At 35.0% G+C, this 25,517-nt stretch overlaps 1 protein-coding gene across 1 annotated transcript; it reads right to left on the bottom strand.

The window, feature by feature from the left end:
• Window positions 1-214: 214 nt before the first annotated feature.
• On the bottom strand, window positions 215-25,311 carry LOC140145525 (KIF-binding protein-like). Its single transcript, XM_072167235.1, has 5 exons — window positions 25,275-25,311; window positions 24,718-24,811; window positions 20,814-20,870; window positions 7,379-7,445; window positions 215-6,094 (listed from the first exon to the last, which is right to left on the bottom strand). The coding sequence occupies exons 2-5, from the start codon at window positions 24,783-24,785 to the stop codon at window positions 6,014-6,016; spliced, it is 273 nt and encodes a 90-aa protein (XP_072023336.1). The 5' UTR covers window positions 24,786-24,811; window positions 25,275-25,311; the 3' UTR covers window positions 215-6,013.
• Between the last annotated feature and the right edge of the window lie 206 nt (window positions 25,312-25,517).

Here is a 25,517-nt window from a genome sequence, read left to right as displayed (position 1 = left end):
TTCAGATATCATATATTGCATCATATATTCAAACATTTATAAATGAGGTCATTCCCATTGCAGGTATGTCCTTGTTTTGGGGATAATTAGTTACACAAACACATGTATACCCCCACGCACATACCCCTACAATTGCACACGGACACAAACACAAGACATTGGAACTATCAATATGCTGATGTCCAATATTTTGTGAATAACTTGTAGTACTCAATTTGAAGAATTGTGTATATTATACACTTTTGCTGTTTTAATATATCATGCAACAACTATGCATACATTGTACAATATAGAATGCATCATACGTAGGCTCATAAGATCCACATATATGACATAGTTTGACATTCATAACTTTGTTACAATTATAATATGAAGCTTTTAGCTATACCACAAATGATTAATACTGCACAGTAATATCATGCAAGATATTTTGATACTGAATGCATTTTGCATTTGTGCGCGCAACTCCTAGCACGTTATGCGGCATAAAGCAGGTGTAATTGATGCGTTAACCCCTGAGCACTACCTGCCGATCTAACATTGCCTCTGATTGGTCAATTACATGATATTTTCACTTTTATCACCAATCAGAACGGAGCTTTGCAAATAATTCATCCCAATTTTTGTGTGTGGTGAAATTATTCTAACTATGTTGCTGATTGGGCCAATTGATAATGAAAACTTCTTTTTGGCCAATCAGCAGGTAGTTCTCATGGGGTTAAACAGTTTGTTTTGTGCTGCCAGCAAACATGATTAAAATGATTAAACTAAACAACTGGTTTCTAAATGGCATCAACATGTTTCATTTTGGTACTTTGGCACTCAAAAATCATCAAAAAAGCTTCATATTATATAATAATAGTATCAATATTGGATGGCTTCTTTCCTGTGATACAAGAATATACTCATGCGGTATATTCTCGTATCACACTCAAAGCCATCCAGTATTATACCATCTCCGATGAAATAAAGGGCATATCAGAATGATATGTACACTACTTTACTAGTAATTTTTTGCTGGAATCCAGGGGTTCAAAATCAATTGCAGGAACCTGTGTGTCTGTTAAATATTGGCGCAACTTGGTTTTCAGGGTGTCTTTTTCACATAATCTTGTTTTTGCAAACTAAAAATGTTACATTTGTAAAACTTTAACATACAATAGGCAGCATACAGCTGTACAGGGTGTCCCAGAATGATTTATACCGTGTTTGAACAAAATATCAAACATATATAGTCAACAGTATATCTAATTTTAATAAGTGCAATGACACACATGTCTCCTACTTATTCTGTGACTTTTATGCAAATAGCTAGATTCGTTTTGGCGTGACATTGCTATTACGGAACATGGACGAAAACTGCATATGTGTAATTTACAGTGCAAATGCATCAGAACACATGGATCCTTTATCACCATCGTCCAGCTGCACTGTGCAATATATTGGAGAAATCCATTCGTTTATAGGAAACACACCAAATTTGACACAGATGTAAAGCTTACAACGCTGAATAATTCTTGATATGGGATCAAGTGAAACATTTCAATATGACTTCAGATATTTAGGTTGAAAAGCGTACTTTTTATGTGATTTTAACCACAATTTTTACCCAAAAAATGTCATTATTACAGAGGATATAACTTCCTCATGGATCCTCCGCGGTAAATTTTAATCTTCTCCGTTACGTAGCTGTGGGTTTGCCAATATACTGTAGACATAAATACATGCTGTGACACTAAGGGCGAACCTTTGCCGGCATTTCAAATAATGAAACTCACACACATCAATTATTATTGTCTTCAAAACTGCCGTCAAAAAAGAATAGTTTAAGGTCACTCAAGCGTAACAAATCCATACAAGGATTGCTTCGTAACATCATAAATAATCGATAGATGTCGACTATTTAGTAGAAGTAAGAACAGGAAACAACAAGTGTACTGCATAACATTTTCCAAATAACTTTGTGCTGAACGGTTAGTAATTTTACATGTTTTCAAAATAGGTAGTTTTGTCAAAACTTGGAATTCACCACTTTTAAGGAATATCCTGTAACTTCTATTAGAAATGTCTAATTTTTAAAATCTAAAATTCCTAAGAAAGCTAAATATATGTAAAATTTAGAATTCAAAACAATACTACCAATAGTACTGCCCTTCATACCTAAACAAATACACCTTTCCCGGTATAAATCATTCTGGGACACACTGTAGTAAAATTTTCATTTGAATGAACACAGCTGCCAACAGCTGCGATCGTATCTTGCATATTTCAAAATACAAGGCAAACGCACAAACTTGGATACAATAATGAAAATACTAACAAATCATAATTGAGTTGGCATGGTTGGATTCACTTCCGTGTGACACACACACGGGAGTTCACCCCAGTGTACGCGGAGAATCGTCACACTGTTGGAAGCTGTCTTCATTCAAATGAAATTTCTCTATATGTTATCCTGCAATTTTAATAGATTTAAATGTTGCTAAGTATTTTTAAATTTTTTGTTAAGTTGAATGGGCTATTACATTTAAAATCCAACTTCCCCTGTGGCAGATTTTGGAAATATCTTCCACAGGGGGAGTATGTTTTTCAAATGTAATTGGTTAGAGTTAATCATTTTGAAACCCATACTTCCCCTGTATTATGGCTTTACCCATATCTTTCACAACTGGAGTGAGTATTTCAAATGTACCCAATTGTCTATTCTATTTGCAATTTATACTCCCTCTGTGGAAGACTTTAGCTAAATCTTACACAGGGGTAGTGTGGATTTTAAATTGAACAGCCCAATACAGATCATTTTGACTCACCCTGTAGTGTGTTGATCTATAATCAATGCTTATTATAATTATATGAAATATAACAGAATTTGTTTATTTGTTTGCACATTGTTTAAGATACATGATACTTCTATTTTATATAACATGTGATAAAATTGCACTAAAAGTTTCAAGTAGATGATTGTACATGCCTAATTTATAATGGAGCATTGGGATATTCCATTTAAAATCCATGTTCCCCCTGTCGAAGATTTTGGAAATATATCTTCCACAGGGAGTATGAATTTCAAATGGAATGAACACATTAGCAGCTCCATTTGAAACTCATCCTCACTCAGTAAAAGATTCAGGTTGAATCTTTCTCAGAGGGTGTATGAAATTCAAAAGGAGGTGCCTAATGTGTTCATTCTATTTGAAATTCATACTCCCTCTGTGGAAGATATTTCCAAAATCTTCCACAGGGGTAGTGTGGTTTTTAAATGGAAAAGCCCATCGTCACAACCACTTAACATTTCAGTATATTTTGATGGTCTGGTATACATAATAAAAAGAACCTAAATGCTTCGCCCAAGCTGGGTGCAAGATGCTATACACAACTGATATATATGGCGATAGCATGTAACCCCATGGGCACGACTGCTTACTTATAGTGCACTTCATTGGTTAAAAATGTGATATAATCATTCAAGCAACCAATCTAAACAGAGCTTTTAAATTTTAAGCTTTTAACCTTCAGCCCTACTGGCCATTCTTACCACATCTCTGATTGGTTGAATTTGTGATATAAGCACTTTTGTAACCAATCAAAATCATTCTTAGAGGCTGACAATTTGGTGGGTAGTGCCTATGAGGATAAAGGATGTGGGTTTCAGAGAATACCGGTAATGGACAAGAAACCCAGCAAAGACAAAACTTTTTTCTAAAACTTTGTGAACGTGTAAATGCATTATTGTTTGGATCAAAACATTTTTATAACATTTAAATGTCAGGTTATAGAAAGGTCATGAAAACATTTTTCAAACGTTATATGTGACCGTTCACGGCGAATGAGCCGTAAATTCCTCCCCCGTTCAATTTTGTTTTATTTTGTGTTTAAAAATAAACATCATAAACTTAAAAATGGTATATCATTTGACTTCAAACGATATCCAGAAGCGGGGTTATGGTTTGTTAAACTTTGCTCCTTCAACAAAATTATAGCTTTTTACGTTTTTACATGTGTCTCTTTTTCCACATTGCTGGCAATAAATATCAAACAGTCAGAATTGGCGGTCATTTCAAATCATCTCCAAGTCAACGAGGTTTAAGAAAGTTCTCTCATTGTTAATTGTTGGTTATGCATACCTGTACAAAATACAATGCCTGGTAACCCACCACTTGAACAGGATTTAGCAAAAGCAAACAAAGACCAGAGCTATTAAAAGTTCTATAGCCATCTAAGGTAGAAGCTTATTATCCACTTCAACAATAGGATTATTGATTGGTTTTGACTATCAAAATGAGACAGATGTCAGGCCAGCTTAAGTTACCGATGAATATGACCTTTGTACACATTTTACACCGTAACTCAGAATACAATTTAGGGAATTTACGGCTCATTTGTGCTGCCGGGTCACATATATAAAACAAACAACACTGCAACATCATTTTTTTTTTCAATGTCAAAATGTTATCAAAAATATTTTTGGCAAACATTTTTGGAAAATGTTTTGTCAACACTTCATAAGATTATGTTAGAACGTTTTACATCAAGTTTCAAAAATGTTTTCTGAAAGTTATAAAAACATTTTATACCCTTAATATAACGCGGCATTCAAAGATATTCTGTAAAACATTTTGGGTTTGCTGGAAAGCTCTGGTGAACTTACACTCGGGATCAAACCAAAACTCTTGATTTTGAGCGGAAAAAATATGATTCATTTGGTTACACCAAATTTCAAGAGAGAGTAAACATTGTTCTCCCAAGCTTTTTTTTTCATTTCAATATAATATTACCAGAGGCCAAACTGTAATAAATATGGTATACCTTATCATCAAATTCCTTACACATAATTATATTCAAAACAAGAAAGGCTCTATTTTTAAGAAATATGTAATTGAGAAAGACTCATGATTTTAATACAAAAATAATACTTCCTAAATGGTACACCAAAATTCTAGAGAGAGTAAATTTACCCTGTTCATCCAAGCTTTGTTTTCCATTGCAAAATAAACATTATCAAAAGAGGCCAAACTATAACTATAATTATGCTATCAACCTAGCATTATATGCTAGGTTGAAAGAGTGTACAGCACTATAATACTCTCTTTGCCTTTTACACCCTTTCAACTTAGTGTACTCTCATTGCTTTCAATGATTCCACTGGGATGCAAAGCTCAAAGACTCACAAATCAAACTTTTACACAAGAGTTCTGCTGATGACAAAAAGTTTAAAACTGACCAACCAACTCTTTTAACACTTGGTTTATTTATTTGTATTTACTTATAACATTCAGCCAAAGCCAGGCTAAGCCCAATTGTGCTCAGAGGCTACTAAATTCAAGGGATGCCATCCGGATATGATGGGACAGGGATATGGGAAGAGGATTATAGATGCAGGAGGAAAACCAGATAACCCGGAGAAAAACCTGTGAGGACGAGCATGGATCGGCAACCAAACTCACATGTGACACTGCGGGGAATTGGAAGCCCGGCCACAGTGGTGAGAAGCAAGCGAGAAGACCACTACACTAACCCGCCCTCCAAAATCACATTTGCGTATGTTCTAAATGATCCAAGTATATACCCAGCAAACATAAAACATTTTACAGAAAATGTTTATTGTTGGGTTATATAAATGGTATAAAACGTTTTAATTATGTTTTAAAACATTTTTTGAAAACATGATGCAAAACATTCTGACATAATGTTATTTTAGAGTTTACAAAATATTTTGCAAACATGTTTTCCAAAAATATTTTTCAATATGTTGTAGTATTTTTTTTATATAAAACGTTTAATAAAACCTTTATATAACTCAACATTTAAATGTTATTAAGATGTTTTGAATAAAAACATGTTTATAACACATTTATAATGTTTTTAAAACATCTGTATGTTTGTTGGGTAATAAATAAATATTACAACATTTATTCATTGAACTGATGAAAACACACCAGTGAGTAATGCTGAATATTTGATTTTTCTTCCTCAATCTCCGAGTGCGAGTGAATCATTTTATTCATTTATGTCATCATTGCACCATGTTGCTTCTTAGTCTGTCCATCCGCACAGGCAGCAGGTCTACCATTTCCTTGCACAGTTCATATTCGGCCTGAAGAAAGAATATAATTAATTGAAAATATTAAATCTAAGACTGGACTCACTTTTTTATTGTTGAGAGTGATTAAGATATCACACCTAGACACTGCCATAGTTTATTTTTGAGAGGTAAAGAATATATTATTAATCATTATGAACTTATTCAGTTGAACTCAATATCATAAGTATTAAATAAATAGTCACAATATCATAAAAGGGTTACTATATCAGTAACAATGAAAGTACATTTCCATATGATACATGTATCAAATGCAACATATCTTGGCATAATTTATGAGGATTTGCTTATCATGCTTATCAGGCAATTCTGATTTTGGGATCTACTAGTATAGTGATCGTGACAGGGTTCCAGCACCTTGAAGCCTTTAAAATTCAAGGACTTTTCAAGGACTTTCAAGGCCCAAAAGCATGATTTTCAAGGACTTACCAAAACACAAATATCATGATGCAGCTCTCCATGCGGCACGTATTAACGAAAGTGACAGCTCCTCTCCACTCCCCAAATGTTGTAAAAATTATACTTTAGGGTAAAATTCCAATTTTCAAGGACTTTCAAGGACCTTGTGCAAATTTCCAGGACTTTCAAGGCCTTGAAAAGGTGTTTTCAAGTTCAAGGACTCTCAAGGACCACAGGAACCCTGTTGTGCAGTCCCGTGATATTTTGCCTGGGAGCTTTGTCCCCAAGATCACATTTAAAAAAAAAATTTATCAGTGACTCTCAGCAGTCAATTATACATTGCATCTACTTGTTATCATTCCAATTTTACCGCAAGGACCAATTGAGAGTTTAACTTTTGTGCCAACACAATGCGCCGCAAATTCCACAGATAGTTGTTTACCCCATTGTTAATGAAATCCAGGTATATTTCCATGATCATAAATCAATTTCTGTTAGTGGTACGTGCCCGAGGTTTGAAATCATCACATCATTGGTTTTTTGACCTATCATTGGTCATCCAGATCTCAATCATTAACTCTAACAGAACTAAGTCTTACTAAAGCTCACTATTAAAACCACAATGCATGCATCCCATGTGACTTGATGACGCAATCAGCCTAAGTCATACCCAGGGAATCGCTGCCCAGGGCAGTGTAACCTCCTTGGCTACAGGTCGGTGATCTTCTGCATGGCATGCGAGGTGTACGAGGTTCCTAACCCGGGGATACCAAGTGACTTCTTTCTTCATCTTCTCTCCTTTTTTGTTTCTTCTTTCCCTTCTGATACCAAACAAACCTCGGGTTGGGTTAGGGTTAATCAATTCATCAATCAACCTACCTCAACTCTTTGAATACTCTCTGGATGTTTGGTGCAATAATTAACTACCTTTCCATACAGCTCTAAACTGTAATAAAACCACACAGAAATAAAGTTGTCAACAAATGTATTATGGGCAACTGCAAGGGTTAACAATTCTTTATTTGAAGATGTAAATAACATCAAAGCCTGCAAACTATACCCTATGTAGAGAGTATATATGGGGCATTGGTTAGGGGTACTTGCCTCCGATGCATGAGGTCCCCAGTTCAATTGATGGTGGTATTAATGGTAGGGGGAGATTTCAAGCTTTCTAGGCCACATTGACATACATACATATATACATAAAGATATTTATAAAACGCCTTTAAAATTTATCAAAGCGCTGAACAAGGAGAGAAAGAATGGAATAAAAAAGAAACACAAAAGGAACAAGAAAGAAGCTAACTGAAAAGGTGAGTTTTCAGTTTCTTCCTGAAAACTGGAATTGATGGAGACTCCCTGATGGCTTTAGGAAGTTTTTTAACATTAAATTACTTAAAGGCCCAAAATCATTGGCCTGGTCAACTGGCAGGTTTATGCAGGAACTAAATACTAACAATTACTAAATATTTGTACTTAGGATTTGGGCAGGTAACCTTGTCCTTACATATCACAATGTTCTTTATGAGCTTGTGTAACAAAAGTGCTGTTAACCCTTTTTAACACTTAAAAGTGTTCATATTTTGAATACCATTGTAGGCATATTATAGACGAATCCAATTCACCGCATTCCTACACCTCAATGGCAGCCATAGCCGCGACGGGGACCCAGCTATCTCACCTAAAATGTGAAATGATGCAGCCTTGAAGGGTATTTTAAACTGCATTCTATCACCAGTGTTACACGTAGACAAAAGAATGATGACAGTTTACAACACTAAAGAATCTAACATTGAATTTTAAGCAGGTTTAATCCACCCAATTGAGCATGCACAACACCTGTTTGGTGCATGCGGGGACATGGCTGACCAAATCCTGACCATGACTTGGCTCTTTGGATTCGTCTATATGGGGATATCGACATCGGTCCACCAAGTTAGAAATGGTAGTATTTAAATTTCCAAAATATGCCAATTCCATGACTTTTCCAGACTCTGGCGAAAAACCCTGACTATAATAGCAATATTAGTAATAATAATAATGATAAATGAATGTATTATAAATAGTAACACTTTCAGCTCTTATCCAACAAGGTCAATGTTGATTCATAGAACAATCGCACAATTTTATCAATATCGAAGAAGACCTTTGATCACTTAAGTTTCATGACCATCCATATTGTTGACAAAGTCAACATATATATGACACGATCAAGGAAAATGAGTCGGATGTCGTTAATATTGATTTTGAGATATTGGCAAAGAAAGTGTTAAAATCCTTTTGTTTTATATTGTTTTCAGTGTTTGATAAATTGACCTAACTTTGCAACGAAAGGTCTTTTCAATATGTGGTTTTCAGTTTCTGAAAGCTCTATGTCTTCTTTATAAACATATATGTAAAACTCATTTTCGACCAGGGTCGACATCATTCCCCTTGATCATGTCACATATGCCTACATGTTCATGTACAGTCAAAATTTCCCCTGTCTAAATATAATCTGTCAGGCGAGCACAAAAAAATCATTACACCAATGGCCGTTTTGTAATTCATATAATGTAAAAGTAAAAACTATCCTAACTATGCATGAGACAATGGTTCTGTTGAAAGGGTTCTTTAGGAGACTGTTACCACAGAAATCATTTTACAAGCCTCTACCAAAAACCAACTTTGTGAAGATCATAGGCAAACAGCAGCGTCAAGCAAACTATGAATAATACTGGTTGCATGAACTTTTAACACTAGTCTATTATGATCGCATTAAACAAGAGATTGTATTGAGGAACATATCAGCTTTTGGAAGAAGATATTTTCTTAGGTAAGAGCATTTTTAATGAAAAGAGACTGGTTTTAAAAAGCATGGGTGCTACTGTATTCAATGACTTGATTTATTCTTTGAAAGTATGGCTTGCATACGCCTTTGACAGTATAATGTGCATGGACTCTTGGTTTAATGTACAAAGGTACCCCTCCCAACAATGTTTATCACCCATCTCCAGGCATGAAAACTGGTCTTTTAAAAAACACTGAAACAGTGTTTTTTTACCATTTTCTGTGAATTTGATTCAGAAATAAGCTAAACACTAAAGCAATAACAAAAAACACTGAAATCAGCTAAAATGCTGAAAATTTTCATTCCTGCATCTCCAATGTCCAATCAATCGATCACTGCATTTAGGTGCTAGAGTTAATCAAATGAAATCTTGGTCAACATATGCAAATACGCTCATTAATACGGATAAAATGCAGATAACATGATACAAAACTATATTGCATGAGGTCATTATACTATATCACACTATGAAGTTTTAAGTTTATTGGCTATTTGCAATAGAAGTAGTGATGTAACAGGATTAATAGCCACAGCAAAATGAATTTCTGCGGTAGAATGGATTACTTACATTACCTTTACCCATGCCATAACATAAACTGTCATGGAGGGCAAAAATATGGGGAATAATTATAAGTGTAGGGATACAGAGTGCCTGGTAGAAACACAATGAAAGTGACTAAACAAAGTCATCTTCACTGTTATATTTCTTATGGAAACTTTAAAGACCAAATTACCATTACATGTTATTTTATGTAAATGAATGGTATATTTGATGTAATCTCAGTTTTGAATCCAACTGTGCCTGGCTGTAACACCCAGCCACATAAATGATTATACAAATAATGAATGTTTATGAGTGCAATGGTAAGAATATTTTCATGAGTTGAAAAATTGAATGTTCCATTCAACGGCGAAGCTGAGTTGAATGGAACATTCCATTTTTCAACGAATGAAAATATTATTTCCATTGCTGCTAATGAAAAACATTCATTATTTGTTTTCTATAACATCTAAGTAGACCTTTGTCATTTGATTGGTTGATTGCAATGGCTTTGTAATCGTAGACAAGTAGGCCAAGGCCTTTTTTTTTAAAGTAATATAGGCTTATTCCTGTATCATCCAAAAATAAGCCATTCAAAAGTATCATTATAAGGGTATAATATTATTTATACCAGGTTTTTGCTACGAAAAAGAGAATTTAACTAAGCTTACCTAGTCCCCAGGCCTTTCTACTTTTTCTTTCCCAAAAGAAAAAAAAATCGGAATAGACCTATCATCGCGGTTTTATTTGTAGATGTGGATTTTATTTCTTCAAAAGGCAAATTAAGTTTGTTGTTTTAAATCTCCCGTAACCGGTTGGGCCTATTATACTCTTGGCCGATCGGACTGAAAAAAATATGCAATCTAGCCGTGCCGTGCAATAGAACGTCACGGAATATAACAAAAATGCACGGTGCATATAACGAAAATGCATGGCGCATATAACCAAATTCCACGGTAGTGACGTAGGTCGTAAAATAGTTTATTTATTGAATGACATGTGACCATCAACCAACCAATCAAATGACAAGGATCTACTTAGGTGTTATATAAATAATGATATAAAATTGGATCGATTGAGCCCATATGTGACTCCTCGCCACAACTGAGCCCAGATGTCGCCAGTGCCACTATTGAGATATGCTCCATCGAACTTAACAATAAACAATAGGAAAGAAAGGATTTATTGACTGTTTTATTGATTTTTCACTACTTAAATGTCAAGTACTATAGACATGATATACATCATTTTAAAGCTAATTTCAAGCAGAATATTTTGGTTGAATATCTCAAAATGATGATTGGTGACATCCGGGCTCAGTTGTGGCGAGGAGTCACATATTTATTGGTCAAGTTAGGAGTTTTAAAATATTGGACAAGACATAGTCGAGTCCAATATTTTAAAACTCATAGCGAAACCAATAAATATTGGGCGTAAAGCACCCAATTTTATCATTATTATGTTTTGGATCCAATATTTTCACACACTTGGATTCATCAAAACATAATAATGCTGTATATTTTGATTTCCAAACCACTTTGTGAAAATAAGCATTTGCAACTAGCAGCTATTACTACAAGTCTTGTTACAATCGTTTTGCACTGTAGTCAAAGCACATGCCATGATTATCACATAAATGAACCGGGTTGTGTGATGCAAATTTAACGGCCTATTAAGTGTTTTCCTCATTTGGAAAATCATAACAATTATCAAAATTAAGTTTTTTTTGCACCTTTGTTAGTGTCATAGATGTACTAACATAGCCTGCTAGTGGTTAAGCTGAAAGCTGTGTGTTAAAGACCAAATAGGACATTTTATATGAAAATGCAATTTCTACTTAGTTAGATATATTTGAATATGGCTTCAACTTTGTCAATACTGCTATTTTCCTTATTGTTTTGCATTCATCATTTCAAAAATACCTAATGACAATATTAATTATTAATCTTTCACTTTTAACAATTTATACACATTTTATTTTTTTACACTCTCGCTGGGATCACTGAATAGGCCTTTAACTTGTTGTTCAACTCATGAGATGAGCCATTTAATTAGATGATTGCCACCACATACTTTTATATTTTCACTCCTGAGATATAGCTGCAAAATAATAAATAGACCTGTAACTTGACCATCATTTGAAACCAGCCATCTGGTATATTCAATGGTCATTTCTATTCCATTTCAGATCCAGTGAGAAACAGAATACTTTACCAAAATGTTCAGCCATAAACAGACACTGTTCAACAAGCTTACCTACATACTTCATAGCATTGTACTTGTGCACCTTCGTGACATCTTCAAATGTGAATGGGATAAACGTTATCCGGCTACCCCATGGCTAGACAATCAACCCCAAGCTAATTTACAGAACTTCATCAATATTGAACGACAAGGCCCCAGATGGAAGAGAAATAAATCTTTAGTCCCAAAGTCAGGAGATCGCGATGAATGGGACCTTTCTACTGCCTTTTTTATGCTACTCTACTCTCATGCTCTAAATTTGTTCCAAAGTTCACCAAATCACTATAATAACATCGATAAACTTCGCCAAATTCGGAATTACGACTTTGGACATACACCTGGTGCGGCATTAAGTGAAACCGAATTTAATCAGATTTATCAAGAGGTTAAAGTATGCTTGATCAGGTTGCAATCCACCCCTGCAATGATGCAAGAAATGTATGAGATTTGGAAGGACATACAGGATATGAAACGCAAAATCAAAATGGACAAATACAAACTAATTGGCATTGCTACCCTTGTAATAATTAGCAGTACTATCCTTGTAATCCTTATTGCCTTGTTCAAGAATAAGGTTTTCCTACCACTGAAACACCCACCTGGATTGATGTAACATTGCATGCACCAAAGGAAACCCCTTACAACATGTACACAGAAGGTGAAAATGTTTTTAGCTGTCAGAGTGATGCCAACAAAACGGACAGGTTTCATCTTTTTCATGAAAAGTTTGACTTCATCAAGAAACCTGTGAGAAAAGAGGAGGATCAATTTCATGAGGATCACTGTATAGATACGTCCGAAATAATAAATGGAACTGATTTTGTCTTTAGTAAATACTGGAGTGAAATTTCAGAGAGCATTTCCATGCTTCAAGATTCAGTTGGAGACAGTAAGACACTAGGGATAATGAAGTTCATGCTTGGACACTTGTATATGGAAGAAAACAACTACTGGCCTGCTTTGGATTTGTACATAGAAGCATTTCAAACATTTATTCAACCTGATATAATAGTGGACTTACGAAGTACAACTCATGAAGCGGAAAATTTGAAAGAATTCATAAGAAGCAGCATCTTGTTCCATGGCACACATCCACGGCTATACTATGTCCCATCTAAATACCTAGAAGTTAGAGCATCATACAGTACTAGGAAACACTCTCGAAATCAGTCAAATACTGATTAAAATGGCTGAAGCTAAGTTGCTAGAGAATGATTTCCCGGAAGCTCAACAATTGTTTTCACTAGCGATAAGAACACATGATCAATTCTGGAAATTATCCCCATATTATAAGTTCTTTCTGTCTGGTAATGAATTGATTAAGCTTGAAGCAAGGCAAACATTTAAAATGGCAAAAGTTGCTTCAACACTGGGTTTCAGTTGTGTAGCACTTCATTTATTGGAAAAGGCATATGAAATTAGTAAGAGTGCTATATACATTGAAAACTGTGAGTCATTGGTATATCAGTACAGTCTTTTCATAAATCTCTATTTAAACAAGGACAATATGTTCAGAAATCAAGAAGAACTTATAGCTAACTATCTAAACTTACAAAATCCAGGCGTATCCTGTGGATACGAAAACAACCATGAATATCAAATGCTTCGTATCATTCGAGAAAAACTGAATCACCTTGAACAAGTCAAAGAAACTATTTTACACTTCAAGTTCAATTCAAAATACAACAATTTTACAAAAACTTTCTTTAAAACGGTTGAAAGCATGCAGAAAGATTTGGGACGTGGAGTACAGCATCCAAAAACAATTGGATCACACAGTCATGCAGAAATGATTATTACTGCCGACTCAGCTTTGAAAATAGGTTTATTAATGAGAAATGGTCACAACAAGGCTAGTTTTGTTCCTTTAAATGATGCTTTAATAATCCATAAAATGTTTCTAGGAGAGAGCATAAATGCCAGCAGGGTTCTTCAGGCAATAGCAGACAGCTTTGAGTTCACAAATGATTTGAAATATATAGAATATTCAAAATTGGCCATTAAAATGCAATTGAATCAGAGAAGCTTTGACTGTGATGACATAGATGAAGTCCAGCAAAAACCCCTGACATTTATGCACCTTTATGGCAATGGGAACCAAGAACGGTTATCTGCTTTCAGTGAATTGTTGGTCATGATTCGGAAAGCAATTCAGCAGAAATGTCCAAATGCAGATCCTGATAGCAACTTATTTTCCATGGTAAAGACGCTCTCGCTCCATGGCCAGTTGGATTTAGCACAACACATTTTTGTAGAGAGCGTTGCACAGAGACTACGTAACTTAACATCATTTAGAGGATCTGCAACTGATAAAATGATTTCACAGAAACTTCAGCAAATTCCCTTTTGGGGAGAAATGTGGGCTGAAGAGCTTTTTAAAGATAAAAATGTAACATTAATAGCTCATTATTACAAAATATCTCTTTCAATTTACAACAAATTGCCCGAAAGTGACAAAACTGGAGGAATTAGAGAAAGACTTTATAGAAAGCTTGGTCTAGTATACCAAGATCTTCATCAGCTTGAGAATGCTTATATTGCTTTCAATAATTCCATTAGCCATTGTCTTAGAGAAGCGTCACATCCAAGTCCGTGTGCAGCAGCATATTACCTTGGCGTTTTATTGTATGACCAAGGAAGATACAATGAAAGTATTAGACCTCTCGCGATGAGTAATGAAAACCTAGAAAAATTGCTTTACGATGATTCTGTATACCCCTACTACCCCTACTATCTAAACGCAACTACAAAGCTGGCCTCTGCATATTTGATAAAGGAAGATTATCACAACTGTTTGCACACCATTGATGGTTATTTCAAAAATCTGAACACCTCAAAAATTGAATTGTATTGCATGCACCATGAGAAGATGTTGGATTTTAGACTGATGGCATCTAGACAGATCCAATCTTTTATACAGTTTTTACAATATAATGGTCCATCGCCCAATGATATCATGGACGATTTCACGTTTATTCTGAATTTTCTAGATTCCCACTCAGTAGGAACTTGCTTAGGACTGGTGTACACATGTGTGGCCTTATCAATAGAATTCTTTTACAGATTAGATAATTTTAATGTCAAAATTTTGGCGGCTAAAATGACACTACATGCTCTATTACTTCTATCATATTCATATTTATTTCACTCTCCAATTTTCTGCACAATATTGGTAATATTGATACCAGTGGTAGATCAAATAATTATCAAATATGACTTATTTGCTAGAACAAATCCATGGAAAATCACTTGGACTCGCTGGTTTCGTAATATTCAGATAGTTTGTACCATAATCCCTTGCATGGCACTTCTATTGCTCTTAATACAGGTTTACATTTACTATGCATTGATTTATAAGTACAATGTACGATGTGACAACTAATTGCCTAAATTACCTCTCTCTGAACTTCTTGAATGAAAATTAAAAAAAGAGTTAAAAGAAGCTATTAAAGTTAGCAACTACTATACACTATATACACAGATATTTTCGCAGTTTCAAGTATCACTGACAATATCGCGAGGTGTTGAATTCGCGGTTGTTGGCAACAAAATACAAAATATTTCTTCATTTTAACATATTCACGGGTTATTATTTTTGCGGGCACATATTAATCAGCGCAATTTGCGAAAATAAAACCACCGTGAAAATTTCAGCATATACATGTACAATATTTTAAACTCTTGCAATTTGGTAGTTCACAGCATCTTGCGAATGGCAGTGAAAAAAAAAAAAATTGCATTGATCAATTCATAGCGAGTGTGTAAAAGAATTGAAGTATCACAGATATACTTTTGTAGGTCCTGTAGTTCTTCAGTTATGTTGTAAAGAGGTCTGAAACAACAACAGTTTTGTAAAACGTACATAACTCATTTTAATGAGTTATGTACGTTTTACAAATACATTTTATACTTTGAAAACTTGCTTGATTTATTGTTGTTAAAACACGTTTTACAACAATAAATCAAGCAAGTTTTCAAAGTATATATGATTTGTAGAATGAGCTTTTGCAAAACATCAAAGTGTTATTTTTCAACAATATATTGATTTAGATAATGAAAATCGATTTTTTTTTTTACTGCTTCGACCAACAGTACCTAGTCTACCATTAAACAGATGAATTAAATACTGTATAAGTGGTAATTTTTGTGAGGGTTTTATTTTCGCGGATTTCGCGAATGAAGTTTCATCCGCGAAAAACACCTTGCGAATATATGTCATACCTGCCAACATTGAAAACCTAGAAAACAGAGTACATGGCGAAGCGAGGGCGCAAGCGCCAGTAGTATCGCCTCTGACGGGGGTCCAGGGGCCGCTTAAGGGCCCTTGGTGGGGTCCAGGGGCAAAGCCCCGGTGGGGGTTGAGGGGGCAAAGCCCCCCAAAGCTAGAGGGTTTCTACACTGTAAAAACCCTTATAAGCCCCTTCACATTAGACACATTTTATAGAAACACAACAAGGTGAAAATGAAGCCCTAGGCTTTTATACACTTTGAGGAGGATTTATACTCCATATCTAGCAACAATTTCAACACATATTTGATGACTACAACCTTTGAAAAAATGTGAAAAAACATTCTGGGACCTGTTTTTATAAGTTTGAAAAATATGCTTCCTTCACACAGAAAATGTGCTTTTAAAATGCAGTTTCCTATACTTTTGTACATAACGATCATTCGTTGAAGCGATTTTTTGGCTTTATAACAAGGCCTACGTGACTGATAGGACATTGATATGATGCACAATACAAAGGTAAATTTTTTTTTTTAAATCCATTTTTCTTAATTTTTCAAAGTTTTTGGCAACTTGAGAACCTCTAGACCTATTCTGAAGGTTGCATTTGAGGAGGATTTATACTCCATATCTGGCAACAATTTCAACACATATTTGATGACTGCAACCTTTGAAAAAATGTGAAAAAACATTCTGGGACTTGTTTTTACAAGTTTGAAAAATATGCTTTCTTCACATAGAAAATGTGCTTTTAAAAATGCAGTTTTCTATACTTTTGTACATAACGATCATTCGTTGAAGCGATTTTTTGGCTTTATAACAGGGCCTACGTGACTGATAGGACACTGATATGATGCACAATACAAAGTTAAAAATTCAGAAAAAAAAACATTTAACAAAAAACATGTCAAAGTTTTTGTTGACTTTGGAGAAACACTAGACGTATTCTGAAGTGCTAGGATCATTCACAGATGATTTGACAAAAAAATTGGAAAACATTACAAAAAAATTACAGTTTGTTATCTTTAATATGGAAACCACTAACTATTAAATGTTTACCTCTTCTTCTATCACAATATTATACATGCATTGGTTTTCCATGCATTTTATAATATGTGCTAGATGAAGAGGTAAACATTAGTTAGTGGTTTGCATATTAAGGATAACAAACTGTAATTTTTTTGTAATTTTTCAATTGTTTTCAAATTAACTGTGAATGATCCTAGCACTTCAGAATAGGTCCAGTGGTTCTCCAAAGTCGCCAAAACTTTGGAAAAGAAATTTAAAAAAATTATTAAAAAAAAAAAAACTCGAAATCGGAGTAACTCCATGAAAATCGGAGTAGTTGGCAGGTATGATATGTAATAATACATTGCAAGTATAGGGCAAGACTAGGCAATCGCGAAAATAACAATTGCAAAAATATCTCTGTAACTCCAAATCTTGAAAATAACTGCACGCAAAAATTACCACTTATACAGTATATCAATACGACCTGATCAAGTAAAATGAGGACCCACACTTCTTTTGAGTTACATTCAAATCCTGATGTTCACTTTTTTATTTATGCACCTGTTTAAAACTATACATGTAACTTGGTTTTCCTATCAGATTTTGATAGCATCAAAATAAATATGACTGTGATGCAAAAATCCAAAAATTTACCTTTCATGACAATTGACATAGTCTTCATCATCAAGTGCAATGATCTGTATGTCAGAATAGCATGCCCTTTCAGAAATCAAATTGACAACCTAGCATGCACCATTATATTCTTGATTCATTTAAAGATCACAGGTATTTGGGAGTCTTCTTTTTTTTCCTTCTATATTCCCAACATACTGAATGTCACTTACATGTAGGCAATAGCATGGATTTAAAATTTTATTTTTTGATGCATATCAGGTGATTTTCAAATCATTATTATCATTGTAATAATGTTATTATAACTTTCCATAACAGGAATAAATGTTTTCTTAGTGCAAGTATCACACAAAACTGACTATTTCTTCTTGTGTATTGATTAGTGCACTAAGTGATAAGGGGGTCAAAAAGTCTGATTACTTTTGTAAAAAAAGTAGTTAAAACAGCGGTCAAAGTTGATCTTTTCAAAGGATTTAATATATAAAGTACAATATTGAAATTTTACAGTAGTTGCTTCAAAATGATTTCAAATCAATATAGAGTGCAATTCGCAACCTGCAATTTGTAAGTTCGTTTTTTAAAGCAGCTGTACCACACTTTAATTCTTTTTTATTTGAAAATCCATCAAGTCTTATTTTTTAGTGCCAAAAAAGGTATGAAGAAAAATATTTTAAAATAAAATAGACTATTTGTGTCTTCCATAAACATGATTAATATTCCAGCATTGTCGCACCCCTCTACAACCCCATCTACCATAGAGACAGCCTTGTATCCTATGAATACGGGTTGGAATTTTTCGATATTTGACACTTACGTTAGAGGGGAGGGGGTAGGGGGTTAGCCTTCTAACGAAAGGATTTTTGTTTATAGGACTTCATTAAACTTTTCAAACAGAACTTATTGTATATAGATTTATGAACAAAATTGCCCCATTATACACTTCTGAATGTCTTGAAAAATATGCTCCAACTCGTACATTATGATCTAGTAAATAGTAGTAATATATATGTCACCTCTCAAAGAGTCTAAATCAAGTAGAAGAAGTGGTGATGTATCTTTCATTATATATGTAACTGTGGCATGCTTGTGGAACAAGCTGCTTTGTGAACTCAAATCAGTCTGTCACAACATTGAAGGCTTGGGGTATCATCATCATTATTTTTTTTAAATTATTATTATTATAAGAACCACCATAATTGATAGCTTTTTTTGTGTGGGAAAATAATACCAAATTGGCTAATTATGTTGTACAAGTTGCTGTGCCTCCTCTGGCAACCCTCCTATTCTCATCCCCAGAGTGAGCCCTTTTTACAGTAGCTGATGGTATACTGAACTTGAACAACAAAATATGCCAATTTAGTACAATTACATCAGTTCTGATGGACTTATTCAAAGAATTTTTATTACACAAGAACTAAATCAAACAACTTTGTTTACTATAATAGTGACTCAAGTGTGATATCTCATTTATAGCTTTACTGTAAAAGCTATAATATATTACTAATTTTAGGGGGAAAAATAGAACTCCCTGCATAAAGAATTTCAAAATTCAAAATCAGTGAACAATAATATTTTGTAGTCATTTTATCCCTCCCCCCCCCCCCCTAAAACAGAAATCACATTCTGACTAATCCTTTTTATCCGAGCACTATCCCTTGTTTTGTAAATTAGTTTGTATCACACATAGTACATCTTGGGTTTATTATATTTTGATGTTCATGTACTAAAAATGACCACATATTTTGTTTGATGTTTTGGTTATTGTCTATAAAATGATTATTAATATTTTATGTTATTTTACATGTTGTACATGTATAATCTTGATGGAAATAAAAGAGGAATGAACAAGTAGCAAAATAAATATTAAAAAAAAGACTTAAGGGGTCAAGTTTGTTTGATAGACAAAGTCAAATAAAACACTAATAGTGTATGGTGTGGGGTGTGTTTACGCTTGCTAAGAAGTAAAGTTTCTTAATGAAGGGGAAAAAGGTGGTTCTTGAACCACAAGTATCTCCTGCTTTTGCAATTACCTTGGGGATGCAAGTTGTATTCTACATTATGTATGTGACCCTGAATACCACCACTAAATGAAAGTTTCCATATTGCAACAATGACTCAAGTTTGGTTGCAATTGGATTTGAATTGTTCATTTAAGGCCATTTTTAACCAAGAACTTAACTCCAAACAGTAGTATTGACCTGTAGTCCACATAATCTTTGCTACCCAACAATTATTGTACCTACAATCCAGGAAAAAAAGGTTGGCACAGTTTGCCTGTCTTTTGGTATATCTCTGCCCCCGCTCCCCCAATTCAATGTTGGACCAAGCCATGTTGTCAACAGGTCCGTGAGACCCTCCAACATTGAATGATGGGGAGTGGGGAAGGGTGAGATATAGGGGGGGAGTCTGTACTTCACATATATTGCATGCATGTTTCCCTCGCCTCCCCAATTTTAATAGGGCACGCATTTCCATTGTTTAGTGCAGGTGTGCCAACTATTAATTTCCTGGGTTGTAGGTTTCATGCTATTTGGGCAAACACATGAGAAATTATAACAATAATGTAACAAACCTGCTCACAATTTAGGACTGGTTAGAGCCTCCTTGCAGTAATAGAACTAGGTCAATTGTTACAGTCTCAAGTGCGGTAGTGACAGAGGTGCGTATTTCGCTGGTTGCATGATCGAATCATGCATGTAAAGTTAATCACACAAGAGCGTACAATCATACATACCGGAGAGGTTTGTCTGTACGCAACCGCAAAAAAGAATTGATGCCACTGTCGTACTTAAGGTAAATCAAAGAATAGAAGTAAATTCACTCTTACCTTTGACTCATACATGATAAACCCATTTGTAGATCTAATGTTATAACTTTGGAGTGTCTGAAATGAGAAATAATAAGAACAAGAAAGAATATTGATGGGTGACAATTGTGACCTAAAACAGAAAAAAAACTGAAAATGGAAAAAAACTCTAAAAAATTTGTGATTTTTTTTTAGTTGACAAAGGCTGTGTGAAATGGCTTTTCTTTTTTAAATTGTAGCACTTTTATTTGTGACACAATCTGAATAAGAAAATAGACATCAATAAACATCATAACTTTAGAACCAAATATGCTAGACCTTTGGTGTTTTTCAAAATGCCTCCTTTGGCCCCCATGGACCAGATCGTGTCACATTTTGGCCCTTGCTGCCAAATTTCTTTCTAAAAAAATGTGAAAAAATATATATTTTAAAACCCTTACGCGCTGTCTTCTTTTTTGGTTGCCTTATTTAGGCATACCTCAAAATATTTAACATTTTCCAAGATTCCATGCAAATCATATATATTGCAATAGCCTTAATTATCATTTATTTATTTTTGCTTCTTTATTTCACACAGAGGAACCTTTATAACCACTAACATGCAGGTGTCTGATATATATCCAAAACTAAAAAAAATGGAAGCAAGGAATTTCAAACAAGAATGCATACATGGACATGCTTTCTTGTCAATCAAAAATAGTGCACATTTCCATTCACTCTATAATTATTATCATTACACAGCCGTGACATTAGTCACGGCTGTGTCTTTTTTCTTACAGGATCTTCTTTCTTTCTTCTTCTTCTGTCGACCGTTACATTTGCTCTAGCACTGACATCCGTACACCGATTTTGACCTAACTTGGTCACAATCATCACTGACCATGCCCCTACATGTCACATGAAATTTGTGGGTTCAAAGGTCACGTAAGGGTCACAGGGGTCAAAAACGTGATTTCAGCTCAAAATGCTACTTCTCCCACAAATTACGTAGGACAGTAACGCCACTTGCACACATGCATTGTTATTGTCCAGTGTCTGTAAATCGTACACAGATTTAAGGTCAAAGGTCATTAAGGGGTCACTTCCGGTATAAAACCAAATTCCTTCAAAAATTTTTATAACCTAAGAAAAACATAGGAGAGTGACGGTATGTGCACACATGAATTATGTTTACCTTATGTATATGTGGTATTTTTTGTTTGAGGTCAAAGGTCATTAAGGGGTCACTTCCAGTATAAAACGAAAAACCTTCAAAAATTTTTATTTGATAGGAAAAACATAGGACAGTAACGGTATGTTCACACATGAATTGTGGTTACCCAATTCATATGTGGTATTTTTTTATTTGGGTTCATATGTCATTAAGGGGTCACTTCCGGTCTGAGACGAAAAACCTTCAAAATGCCCCTTCTGCCACAAGTAACATAGCAAAGTGGTGCCACGTGCACCCATGCATTAACATTAGCCAATGTCTATGGGCGTTTTCATATATTTTGGGGTCAAAGGTCATTAGGGGTCACAACACGGCTGTGTTCGTGGGTTAGACCACAGCTAATTAAGTCTAGTTTTAATTTTCTGTCTCATCCTACAACTTCTGTTTCCTTATATATATGTAATGTTTGCATTAAGGCCTAATACTTTTTTATTGTTCTTACACGCTCTGTCTGATCACATATTTTTTTTACGGGTCGTAGCTAAAACATGTATAGGCCTAATTAGAATAATAAACAACAGACTAAATAGAATGATGTGAATTGGTATGTATCACTTCATTCATTCATCTTCTAAGTTAAGAAACTGTTAGAAAACTATTCTGACATTTTTTCAATTTCCAGTAAAAACAGTAAAAACCTTCTTTTTAAAAAGATTTTCAAGATTAAGGGTAGACGAGGTATTGTTGGTCGAAGCAACCTAAAAATCGATTTGCATTATCTAGATCAATATATTATTGATGTTTTGCAAAAGTTCATTCTACAAATCGTATACTCTGCAAACTTGCTTAATTTATTGTTGTTAATTAGTTATGTACGTTTTACAAAAGTGTTGTTGTTTCAGCCCTCTTCACAACGTAACTCAAGAACCGCAGCACCTATAAAATTATATATGTGATATTTGAATTCTTCTACACGCCGCTATGAATTGAGCAATGCAATTTTGCCAAAGCTAACTACCATTAAGTAAGATGCTGTGAACTACCAAATCACAACAGTTTAAAATAATTAATAACCTTAAGGTTGGTCAGGTGTAGACATTCAAATAATTGTTTTTTGGTATTTGTAATTTCATACAACTAGTCCCAAAATTTCCACTTACTTGCAGACGTTTCGGAAACTCACAGTTTCCTTTATCGATGCTATTGTTGCAGTGACGATCTGTGTACAGCAGATGATTTTTGCTGCTTAGCAACCGAGTTGCCAGTTGATTTCTCAGCTATCAGATCGTTAAAGACGTGACTCAAGTTGTATTGCCCCTCGTTGTTTTTTGTCTAATTTATACTATGGTCAGCTAATAAAAGGCAGGATTTATTTGTTTTTTGTTACTGCGTGAGTCAATAAAGTCCAAACTTACACTCCCATAAATTTTCTAAACTATTCCGCCAGATAGTCCTAGATTCAATCACATACAACTCTGCTAAATTTGTAGTGGACCTTCTCGCACCTTTAGTAGGAAAAACTGAGAGACACTTGAAAAAAAGTGCTGATCTCGTTGATACACTTTCTAACATCATTGTCAGTGAGGATGAGTGCTTGCTGCCATACGATGTTACTGCCCTCTTTACGAGCGTGCCCATCGATGAAAGCTTACGCATCATCCATGATCGTTTAACTAATAATAACTCACTACCGGATCGCACTCAACAGATTTCGGATTTACTTGATGTGTGCCTTAAGACTACTTACTTCATCCATAACAGCTCTTTCTATTCACAATGTGAGGGCGCTGCGATGGGGTCTCCAGTTAGCCCCATCATCGCTAACCTTTTCATGGAAAATTTCGAAGAACTTGCTCTCTCCACCTTCTCCACCCACCCGTGTTCTATGGTCGCTATGTTGACTCCAACATGGTGATATTTAAGAGATCGGTTGTTGACAGCTTTACTGATCACTTGAATTCGATCCACCCAGCAATAAAATTCACTGTGGAACATGAACAAGACCGTCGCATTGCTATGTTGGACACCTTGATTCACAAGAACAAGGATGGTAGTTTGTCCTTTCGTGTCTATCGCAAATTAAAAGCACCCACACTGATCAATACCTACAGTATTCAACCTCTTCAACAAAAGCTGGGAGTCATTCGCACCTTAAAACATCGCGCCCACACCATCTTTTCTGACAACGAGATTCTGAAGAAAGAACTTAATCACATTCAAAAGTCTCTCTGTGTGTGTGGATATACAAAGTAGGTATGGGACTCGCTCGCGAGTAACAAGATTACTCCTAAAACGAGGAGACCAGACTACACCGCCCCGGTTGGCAGTATAACCCTCCCCTACATACAGGGTGTCAGAAGCATGCTGGTAGCTCCGAAGGACTAACTTAAGAAATGCGACTATTCTTGTGTCATCTACGGCATCTGGTGTAACAACTGTTCTTCCCAGTATGTGGGCGAAACCGAAAGACCTTTATGAAAGCGACTCACAGAACACAAAAGGCTGTCTTCCCCTGTGGGGGTGCACTTGAACTCAGAAGGGCATGATTTTAGTTCGGACAATGTCAAAGTACTTGACTCAGACTCACGATGGCTACAAAGAGGCATCAAAGAAGCCTATTATATAGCTGCCTTGGACCCGGATCTCAACCAGGACAAAGGGAGACACATGCTACCCAGCGTCTACAAGCCAATCATCATGCCATGTGACCCCGAGTTACCCCGTAGGTCACATGACTAGGTATTTACCGGTCAAGTCTTTGATTTAACTTACAATCTTGCCATGCAGAAGTATGCAACCATGGCTGGTCTCAACACATCATTTTCCAACTTCTCTGGCATCTTCTTATTTTGGTCTTTTAAGGAATCTGTAATAAGAAAACACAATGAGATATTGATGTGTTACTGCAAAAAAAAGGCCCTTTATGCTAAAGAACTGGAGCATAATCCATCCTTTGCACTCATTTTAGTGATAAAATTTTTACCCTAGCATCCCGAGGGTAGGATGACCATGGGGGGCAACATAGGTTTCTACAGTCAAATCCATGATTTTCAATTTGCTTGGGAAAAAATATTCCAAGAGATATTGACTTTTTGCTTGTTAGTTAGTTTGAAATAGTTATTAATATTTCTTTTTATATTTAGGAGAAAATTCTGTGAAAATTGCATATTTGTACAATTTTAGCCGAAAATCAATTTTGGCTATACTTTTGTACATAGCTACAGTTTTACAATTTTCTAAGGGTGTGCTCACATTATGAATCATAGCAACATAATGTGGGGAGTGTTTGTACTTATTTAAATAAAAGTTCCAAGGCCTTTATCACATACGTTGGCTACAGACAATACTCAACAAGTACCAACAATGTTAAACGTTGCGCAATAAAAGGAAATGAAAACATGAATTGCAATTCCGCTTGAATCATTGCTTTGCCATTCACTATTATCTGAGCTTAGTGAAGCTTGCAAATTGTACTCGCTGGGTGAAAAGACTGGAAATTGGGATTTTCCACTATTATTAACGAGTATTAAAGCTAATGTTAAACATAAAGGTAAAGTCTTCCTTTTACTGTA

Source organism: Amphiura filiformis, unplaced genomic scaffold (genome assembly GCF_039555335.1).
Source record: "Amphiura filiformis unplaced genomic scaffold, Afil_fr2py scaffold_351, whole genome shotgun sequence".
NCBI classification, from domain to species: domain Eukaryota; kingdom Metazoa; phylum Echinodermata; class Ophiuroidea; order Amphilepidida; family Amphiuridae; genus Amphiura; species Amphiura filiformis.
Note: the sequence above shows the minus strand (reverse complement) of the source record. Positions and strands in the feature narration are given on the sequence as shown.

Bases quoted from the DNA above. Each gene is read 5' to 3' on its own strand.
- LOC140145525 (XM_072167235.1), bottom strand. From the start codon at position 24,785: ATGCCAGAGAAGTTGGAAAATGATGTGTTGAGACCAGCCATGGTTGCA. The intron at 20,871-24,717 runs GTAAGTTAAATC...TTCTCATTTCAG, and splicing joins TACTTCTGCATGGCAAGATT to ACACTCCAAAGTTATAACAT. The intron at 7,446-20,813 runs GTAAGAGTGAAT...GTTTTATTACAG, and splicing joins TTATCATGTATGAGTCAAAG to TTTAGAGCTGTATGGAAAGG.